The sequence below is a fragment of the Microchirus variegatus genome (assembly GCF_963457635.1).
Source record: "Microchirus variegatus genome assembly, chromosome: 11".
Lineage (NCBI taxonomy): Eukaryota > Metazoa > Chordata > Actinopteri > Pleuronectiformes > Soleidae > Microchirus > Microchirus variegatus.
The window spans coordinates 9,978,077-9,988,501 of NC_139812.1; the positions used below are offsets into that span (position 1 = coordinate 9,978,077).

At 44.3% G+C, this 10,425-nt stretch overlaps 1 protein-coding gene across 2 annotated transcripts; it reads right to left on the bottom strand.

The window, feature by feature from the left end:
- Positions 1-5,174: 5,174 nt before the first annotated feature.
- On the bottom strand, positions 5,175-9,674 carry zbtb18 (zinc finger and BTB domain containing 18; the record flags this gene model as incomplete). 2 transcript variants are annotated; one of them, XM_083898099.1, is made up of 2 exons in its annotated part: positions 5,175-6,889; positions 9,534-9,674. In XM_083898099.1, the coding sequence occupies 2 exons, from the start codon at positions 9,547-9,549 to the stop codon at positions 5,175-5,177; spliced, it is 1,731 nt and encodes a 576-aa protein (XP_083754225.1). The 2 variants fall into 2 exon arrangements, with proteins under 2 accessions (XP_083754225.1, XP_083754224.1); XM_083898098.1 differs by lacking the exon at positions 9,534-9,674 and adding an exon at positions 8,097-8,136.
- Positions 9,675-10,425: the final 751 nt, after the last annotated feature.

The following is a 10,425-nucleotide window of genomic DNA, read 5'->3' on the forward strand; positions in this document are numbered from 1 at the left end:
CACACACACACACACACACACACACACACACACACACCACACACACACACACACACACACACACACACACACACACACACACACACACACGTTTGTCCCTGCTTTCCTCTTTCTCTGTCAATTCTTCCGTGACTAGACCTGGCCTGGTGGGAGTGTTTCCTTTTTTTTTCCACAGAGAGAATCAACAAGTCTCTGACATGAAAAGAATCCAGGAGGCTTTTCTTCTGGGTCGTGCAATGTAAGCTGTGAATGAATGCTTTCGTGGAGAGGCTGTCTTGTCAAGGCTAAAAGCTGGAATCCTGTTTGTTCAGGTCTTTGTTACTGTAAATTTAAACAGCTTTTTTTTTTGCCCCATTATGCACAGGAGAGTCAGTTGTTATGTGTAAAAAACATGAAACAGCCACACTTGATGTTTTTTTGTCACTCAAAATACACAGATAAACTTGTATTTAAAGTTGCATTCATATAAGTGTGCGGTGCTTTCAAGTCTTTTGATTGAAAACATCTGTCCTGAGGTGATTTTTTGGAAGTTGTGACCAAAACAGATGCATTCTGGAGGCTGTAAGTTTGCAAATAAAACACAACAGTCAAACATCAGGATGCTTCGCGTTCACATCGCACTTTTTCCCCCCTCTTTATGTCCTCCTCCACCCTCCACCCTCCACCCCTCCCGTGGTAAGAGGGCCCTCACTGGCAGCTTGGCAGAGGCCGCTCCCACACGCGAAGCGACAGAGTGCAGGGGCCCGGGCCCCAGACAGGAGCCCAAGCTGGTCTCAGCCTCCCAACATGTTGAGCTGGCCCGCCTTGGGCACAGCCAAATGGTTCTGCAGCTGCCCCTTTGTCCCCCTTCCTTAAGTAAACAAAGGACAGAAACAAATTAATGACCTACATTCACAGCAAACCTCACACTGCCTCCTCGCAGAGAGAGCGAGCAGTTGTCTACAAGCAGATGTTCACTTACAACGCCGCAGATTGCAATTAATGATCAGCAGGCAGCAAATAATCAAAAGATGGGGTTGATGTATTTGCTCCAGCAGTTTTCATAATATCGCCCGCTGTCTGTGTGAAGTGACGGGGGGAAAGACGGACACGTCACACACACACACATGCACGCGGACTCTACAAGTGTAGTAAGAGTTTTTCATTCAATCAAATGTAACATGAACCTCAGTTTGCCTGGAGTTGACACTTTTCTTTTAAACGTTGATGTTTCTTAAAACCAATAAGAGGCGTTCATCAGACAGAGGACAATGTCATAAAGATTAGGAGTGAGCTTATCGCGTGAGTGTGCAGTGGGGGCTTACTGGAGAGACCATCTGTGGCCTAATGAGCGCTGCTCCTTGGCCTCCGAGTGCAGGCGCCTTAAATGCATCTGTAAGAGCAGGTTTAGTGAGCAGCAAGACATTAGCTAAAGCTGATTTCTTTACTGGAAAACTGGACTTGAGAAGCTTTGGAGGAGGTGTGTTTGTGTGTGTGTGTGTTGTGGGTTTGGATCCCAACAAGCTGCTGCACATTTGTTTTCTTGGACGCAGCCTATACTCTTAAGCCACAGCAGCCGACATATGCAGGCATGCAGTGATACTGTATAGTGAAAATATGCAGGTCACCAACACTGCTCGGCGTACGGTTTGTCACATGAATGCAAACACGTACGACTTCCACTCACATCACGATTTAGAGAGGAACAGGATGGTTCACCATGCCACACTGACCCCTCTGTAACCTGTTCGGCACAAGTACGCGTTAAAAAAACAACTTATTTGTGTTTAGAGCTACTGTCATTTGAATATTCAGTTTTCTAAATTGATATTTAAAACAGAACAGAACTCCACACATGGGTTGAATTTCAAGATTCTCATAATTTATTGCAGTTTGCACACAACACACCAAAAAATTACAAAACTAAACACAATTAAAATTCACTCCCCTTGAGGAAAAACGAAGGGAAAAAAGGAGATCAAACCAACTATGATTGTCAAAGCTAAAAATGACTAAATCTGAAAATAAAATAAAATAAAAAGCAAATCATTGTTTTAGTCTCAAGGGGGAGCGAATATATCTCAATCAAAATCTGCTTGTTTTTTTATTTTTAAATCCCAGACAGTGATTGTCCTTCTTTAAAACTAACTCACTCATTTCACAACCCGACCCGAGCCCACCCCACCCTCTGTCTTTCCATAACCTGTCTATGACATTTGAACATTTCATTTTTATAACTTACTTTAAGTAAAATAAACAAAACAAAAAGATATCTCCCCCCTTTGTTTTCAAGTAAGCACAGCAAAAGATTGGAGATGTCTCAGCAGGGTGGTTACTTCATAGCGCCATGAGCGTCGTGACATCACTTACACTTAACCCCACCCCTCCACTCACGTAAAGAAAATAAAACAACCCGGACTACAGCAGTTTAAGGCGGTCAAGTACAACCAGAGGAAAAGGAGATAAATACAAATAAAAATAAGATGAAAAAAAAACAAATAGTCGCAGCAGTAATGATGAAAACAACAGCAGGATGTGGAGTGAGCACATATGCAGAAACGCTGCCAGTGAAGAAACAACGTTTCACTGGGGGGGGATAAAATAAAAAAAATCAGACAATGCCGCGACGTAAACTGCCGCAATGTCACCCACACTGTTGCACTGGCAAAGCCTGTAGGTGTCACCAGATGACAGGGCGGAACACACAACCACCCCACCCACCAAACACACACACACTTGTACACACACACGTTCGCAACAAACACACGCCTCAGTGAGGGGGGAAATGTGGATGGAGCCTGATTTCATTTTTGGACTGTATAAAATGCTCGACCATTATTTTGAAAATTGAAACAAAGTTTGAAGAAAAGTGGGAAAAAATAATAGGATTAAACTGATGTAGCCCCAACCCTAACATAACATTCATATCAAGAAATAATTAGCAAAATAAAATAATCACTTTCTGATAAATTCAATAAAGTCCTTGAATCAATTTTTAAAGGTTTCTATACAACTCAATGCTCTACAGTATCAAATACTTCCATAACCTCAGAAATGTTTTTTTTAGCTGTTGTGTTTGCTTGTTTTTTTTTAAATAAAGTCATCTTTTCAGCAAAAATGTGATTTAATGTCTTTTAGCTTAAAAAGGTGCATTCATGCCAATTCTCTCCCATCTGTCAGAATAAGGATTAGTGGAAAACACACACACACTCTCACACACACATTCACATCCACCGCGTCTAACGTGAGTAATGTGCACTGTATTGAGGAGTGAGCGCGTTACTGTACTGAATCAGCACGGACCCGCTCAGCTCGGCTCAACGTGATGCAACAGTGTGACAAGAGTTTCTGACCCTTCAACTTTTCAGCAGGACAACTCAGCCTCTCCACTTCCTCTCTCTCTCTGTATCCTTCGCTCTTTAAGCCAAACTGCACTCAACAGACGTGAAGTAAGTGCCAGGTGAGCAGAACGGCATCAAAAGCTGTGAGAGGACAGAGAAACGAGAGACGGAAAACAAACATGCAGCAGTGGAGAAATGTAACGCCTGAGGAGGAGGAGGAGGAGGAAGTGCTGGGTGGACATAGATCGTCAGTAGGTTTAATTGACTGGCAATAACCAAGTCACATGCTCATAAACACACACACACACTCACACCCGCGCGCACACACACACACCAGAGATATCAGTGCATATAGACACAAGCTTCAAAATGCTTCATCATATCGCTTCAACATCCGACGATAACACATTCGGTAACATTATTCCAGGCGCCTGCAGCAACCGACTTACAACAAAGTACAAAAACCCAACTCTTCACTGTCCAAAGCGTAACGTTCAAACATTTCCCCCAATCCCCCGATGCAAAAACAACAACTTAAAAAGGTTTAAGACTAAAAAAAAAAAATGTTCATGCATTTTTTTTCCCCCAGAATAATATTCAGATTTTTCAACAGACTGCACCCTGGAGTAGTATTCACAAAGAAAAGTAAATGAAAAGCCTGTCATCAAATATTTGATCAATTACAGTGTGTACAGTAATACAGCAAATTCACATTTTATTTTAAAATATACAGGTTTGGACATCATGCAACAACAGCAGGTCCCAATACAAAAAAAGTAACAAAATAATATAATAATAATAATAATAATAATCATTAATTTAAAAAAAAAAAAAAATGTAGAGGATTAAATTTTAAAATTAAAATTATAGCAGAACAATATACAACCTTAAATTAAATACATTTTCAACAAGATGTTTTAAAGACTGCCAGCTAGATTTAAGAAAAAAAACTATCCATAACAATAATTATAATAATTTTAAAGGTGTTTTTTTTTTTCATTTTTAGAAAATACTTCAAATTGATTAGAAGTATAAAAAAAGAAAAAAGGAGGCTGTGCATTGCATGAGTGCCATCAGTTTGTCAGTCAGTCAGTCAGCTTTTCCCCTGAACACAACACCAAAGAGCTTAACAAGAGAAGCAGGAAGCGCTTCACCAACGACACCTCCATCCCAGTAGAAAATAAGATTAACACACACGAAACTCACTCATACACACACGCACGCGTCAGGTGAATTTCTTGCCAAAGTAGTGCAGTACTGTGCACATGTCACACACAACACACACAAACTCTGTGTGTGTGTTGTGTGTGTCTGTGTGTTTGTGTGGCGGTAGTGACTCATGGTGATCACGGTACCCGTTTAGTGTAATTTTTTTCACTTCAGTGTATTCGACCTGAACTCCTGCGGTGTTGTTTTGCTGGATTTGATGACCAGCGTTGGAGTGTTGAGATGTGTCTGAGATGAAACACAAAAAAGTAGTTCAAAACTCAAAATAAAATAAAATAAAATAAAATTAAATTAAATTAAATGAAAAAGAGGCGAGACGTTCTCACTGGGACCCATGCCCCTAAGACGCAATGAAAACCACCAATGAAGTTACGCCAAATTAAAAGAAAGAGTTCAGAATAAAATAGAATAAAACAACACTACCCCAAACAGCAACAAAAAAACTCAGTAGTAACATTTTCATGTGCTATTAAAGTGCAATTGATTGAGATTTTGCGACACACAATAAGATGATTCACTTAAACCCCGAACATCAAACTTTGCCACCTTGCTTCACCTCCCCATGCCTCTCTGCCTCTCCCTCTGTCCACTTTCTTTCCCTTTATTAAAACCCTGCAGACTCTGTCTCTACTTCCACAGATCCTGCGAGCTGTCCTCAATCGCCCAATCCCTGACGTTGGGCAGAGCCAGCGGTTCGCTCTTTACCGACAAAGAGTTGACCAGTTCACAATGGAACTTGCGGATGTGTCGGTAGAGGTCCCCGGACTGTGTGAAACGCCGCTCGCACCACTTGCAAGCGTGCGGCTTCTCGCGCGTGTGCACCACTGCGTGGCGGCTGAGGTTGTGTGAGTACTGGAAGCTCTTGCCGCAGGTGGTGCAGGTGAAGGGTTTCTCACCAGAGTGTGTCCGCTCATGGCGCTTCAGCGTGTACATGCAGGAGAAGGTCTTGCTGCAGATGGTGCAGGTGGGCACATTGACGTCTCCGGCGGGCTTGGAGCGGATGCCCTCCTGCTCCCTGAAGTGGGAGCTGAGGTGGAGCTGGAGGATGGGCGGGGAGGGGAAAATCTTGTTGCACAGCGGGCACATGAAGATCTGGGTGTGTTGGGCCGACAGCATGTTGGAGACGTAGGGTAGCAGGGAACTATCCATGCTGGCCGCTTCGGCCTGGGCACGCTCGTTCTCACCACCCAGTATGTCCTCGTCATCTGCTGTGGCTGAAGGCTTCTCCTCTCGCTCCAGCTCAGAGGCCAGAGACGCCTCTCGCAGAGCTGACAGGTGCGCTTCCAGGCCAAGCCGCCGCTGGGCTGACAGAGGCCCTCCGACCCCATGGTGGGTCAAGACCCCGTTGGCGCTGGGAATAGTTGCCTTGGTGAGGCCACTGTGTTCCATGTCATAGTCCCCACCTCCCAGTTCCTCTTCCTCATCTGAAGCCACACCTCTCTCCACCTTCACCCTCACAGCCAATGGGCTTTGGAGGCTGTCTGGTGTAGCTGCCCCACTGAAAAATGGTTGGTGATGGTTACTGAGATTGCTATTAGTGATTGGCTTAACTGACAGGTCCAGGACACAATCGGCCACATCATTTGACACCCTCCTGCCCCTGTGGCCACCACGAGGGCTGATGGAGCGGTGGGATCTCTGGGAGAGGGATCCAGTGGAGCTGGTGGGGCTTCCGGATGGTGAGAGCAGCTTCCCTCCCTCCCCTAGCACTTCCCCACCCTGTGTCTCCACCTCTGCACGACGTGGGCTGGTTGTAGCCATGGCCGGTGTCGCTGATCTGTCTGTAGGCGGCAGTCTCAGCCACAGTTGGCCACTCTCAGCCTTCCCTTCCTCCTCTTCATCGCTGTGCAGCAGGTCTGCAGTGGCAGGCCGGACGGGAGAACCATCTGATAGACTGTCAGCCTTGTCAGAGCAGCTTGAACCACCATCATCCTCTCTGCGCGTGCTGTCTGCCTCCGCTGTGGCCTTCTGCTTCAATCGCTTCTTACACACCTTGACAATGTCATACATGTGCAAGTAGCTGGCTGCTGCCAGCACATCCTCTACGGGAAGGTCCTGGAACTGCAGTTTGCCCTCATACATGAACTCCAGGAGCAGAGAAAAGGCCGGGGCTGTGACGATGTCGCTGTTGAGATGCACCACATCTCGCTTATCCAGCTGGTCCTTGTAGAAGAGGTGAAAGTACATGCTGCAGGAGGCCAACACAGCACGGTGCGCACGGAACTGGGCATCGCCCACCAGCACCGTGGAGTCACACAGGAAGCCCTGGTGCCGTTGCTCGCTCAGACACTGGAGTACATGTCTGCTGTGGTCTGGGAACTCCATCCTGCCGTCCTCATAACCTGCACCCACACAACGACACAGAAGCAGAGACAAAGTTTAGTGCATCTCATTATGAATAATATTAAAGAATTGTGTATTTATTGTAGATGAAAAACAGCTTGGCAGCTCTATGGTAGCAGCAGGCTGGATATAAGATTTTAGATCCCCAATAGATTTTTAAAGACATTTTTGCCTCATTTAAAAATAAAAAATAAATTAAAAATGAAATTAAGATGAAAAATGAAAGCTCTAAAAACATAATAATATAATTCTGAGATATCAAAAACAGAGACATTCAATGTGTCCAAGGGAAAATTACAAATATAGATCGACGTATATATAGATGAGATTCTGAAAACAAATTAAACTGAAACTGAAAATAGAGAACTCTGGAAAACACGGTAATAGGACATTCTCAAGTATTTTTTCCAAATAAAAACAATATTAAAATACCACAAAAAACTCAGCAAAGATGCAACAAACATACAACACATATTTGTATATTTAAAATCCCTTTTATACACAAACTGACCTATGCACAGGCTTGATTGTATTTTCTCGTATTCACGTCGACAGAAATAGTCAAGTTAAAAAACCACTACGATGGATTCTGTTAAACCACGCAAACATTCCCTCTTACAATGAAACACAGTAATTTGATTTCTCAGTTAATTTAAAAAAGAAAATTAAAAAAATAGAAAAATGGAAGATAATTTAAATTAAAAAATGTGATTTAAGAATAATCAGTCATTCCGGATTCACACTGAGAAAGACTTAATCTCAGGTAAAGGCAGCAGCGTCAGATTCTTCTACTCCGTCTCTGCGTTCTCTCTCCTGCGCTGTATCTCTTTAACTCCTCTGCCTGCACTTCTGGATTGTCACTGCTCCTACGCTGGTTATTTTTATTAACCCACTTTGGCCTGGCCTGGCACAGCCCTTTTAGGTAACCGGCTTTCAGCTGCACACACTGTCCTCACGTACACAACACACACACACACCAACAGCCTACCTACCAACCACCTCCACAGGCTAAGTCAAGCAGGAAAACTGCTCAATTGAAATAGCACTGTCGAAAAACAAAACAGCTCTTCCCTCGTTTAACCTGTGAGCGTCGGCTTTAGGTGTAAGATTAGACTTGGCAGGGAAACATGCTGAAAATGTATATTATGTGCATTTTAAAAATGTCTATAAAAGTTCTATGATAAGGATAAAATCTGAAAATCCCACCTGTTAACCAAGTTGATTTGTCCTGCCTGAGAAAATACATTGGTCCCGCTCTGCACTGTGTTAACTACAGCAGTTAAATCACCTCATTTGAATGAAGCTACACCAAGAATGCCAGTGTGTGAGAGTGTGTGTGTGTGCGCGCGTGTTGTGTATGAGTGTGTGTCGCCTGATGGCTTGTTCAAAATGCTTTTAATGAGGGGGCTTATAGGGACAAGGGAGTACCACCTCCCACCTCTCCACACCCCCACCCCCTGTCCAGCCAAACTACTCTTACTCCTCCTCCCTCCACACACACACACACACCATCCGTCACTCACGCACTCCATTCCCATCTGAATCTTACAAGAAAAACCCTGCACATCCGCCCCGTAGTAGAAACTGCCCTCTTCCTCACCCCCCACCCAGAAGAGAAGATTTACAATACAATCACTGTAAGTGCCCTGCTCGTCACAGCATCAATCCTAATCCTTAAAGATGTCTAAAAATAAAGACGGCTGTGGCGGCAACGGGGAGGGAGCCGTCGGCAGAGGCTCAGGAGGGCAGCCGCCCGTCACCCGGCTCACCCGGGCCAGGCAGGGGTCTGAGAAAGAGAGACACAGAGGCACAGGGAGGGAAAGGGTGAGGGAGAGGCTGGGACGAACAGGGGGAGGCTTACTCACATCTGATCCAGCTGACGGGGGCCATATGGCAGCTGCTAGCCAGATAAAGAGATTAAGACTAGGAGGGAGTGCGATTACAGCTGTCTAGCCAATTCAGGCAGCTCAAATCTGCAACTTCTAAATTAGTCTCCTCTACTCCAGCCGACAGGAGGGGAAAAAAGTGGGTAGAGCGGACCGCACATGCTTTCAAGTAATTTTACAGGGAGTTTGAATCATCCAAGTGAAAAACTTCTTCACGAGATTAGGATTAAATTGATGCTCACTATGTTTTCCCATTTTTTGGATAATTTCATATGTAAAAAAAAAAAAAGTTGTTAATTGTTCTTATATCACACCTAACAAATTTCAGGTTACTCAATATTTTTTTTTTAATTTTAAAACTTTCACTCATGATTTAACATGTATTAGAAAGTTGTGACAGATGTAACTTCCAGTTAATAAGGGTGGATATGGACAAAAATGCCTGACAAAATAAACAGCATAAACAGGAACGGCACAAAACAACAGCTGAGTTTTAAATGCAGCTCTCAGGACAACAAACTGAAAACACAGCAGCCTGTTCCCAGATTGCAATTATCCATCAGACAGGCAGCACCAACACCAGTTTACTACTGAAGCACTCAACAGCAGTTTCATGCAGCGCTCTCACAGCTTTGACACACTGGAGATCCCCACAACAAAACCAAATAACTACTCCACTGCCCCGGACTCTCCTCCTCTACTCATACAAACACACACACACACACACACACACACAGGGTAACACACAAAACGATACCTGCAGCAGTATGCATCAACTTGATTAACTCCACTGTAGCAGAATAGCTGGGCTCTCTCTTGCTGGCCGGGAAAAGCTGTCTCTCTTTCTCTCCCTTTAACTCTCCTCCTCTCTCTGTCTTTCTTCCTTGCTCTTTCTCTTCCTTGCTTGCTCTCTCTGAATCAATGAGTGGGTAGAAGAGGAGAGCAGAAGAGGGAGGCAGGCAAAAAAAAAAACCACGCTGTTCAAACTGCGAGGGACAGATGCAAAGTGGAGGAGATGTTGGAGGGGGAACGAGATACCACCTCCCTCCTCCTCCTCCTCCTCCCTCCTCCTTCTTCTAACTGATCGGCAGCCACAAACACACACACACACACACACACACACAGCACTAACTCTCCCAGGCTGCACTGAGACTCACAATAAAGGACTGGGGAGGGGTGGAGGCGGTGGAGGGGGAGGAGGTGGGGTGGATGGCAGCCTGTCAGCTGCTCTGACATCATCCTCAGATGGAGATGCTACCTCCAGCTGTGCTCTTTCTACAGCCATATGCTGCCTCCTCTACACTCCTGCCACCAGACTCCTCTTTCATTCTACCAACACCACGCAACTTTGTCTCTCGTTCTTTAAAAAAAAAAAGAAGCATGGATCTACTAAATGCAGTTGAATGCTGATTTTGTTTTTCTTCCTAAACTGAGGAGAGTTTACTCACCAAAACTAATGTAGAAAAGAAAAGTTTTTAAAACTTCAAACAGACGTTCTGCAGGAGGAAAAGTAAACAAAACAAATTCAATATTTCTTTTTTTTTGTAGTGATATGAAATGTGTCTGTCTCCTTCCAGTAACCATTAACAAAGGCAGACACAGCACATTTGCAATTGACAGACATACGCAGCTGATATTGTTTTCCACTT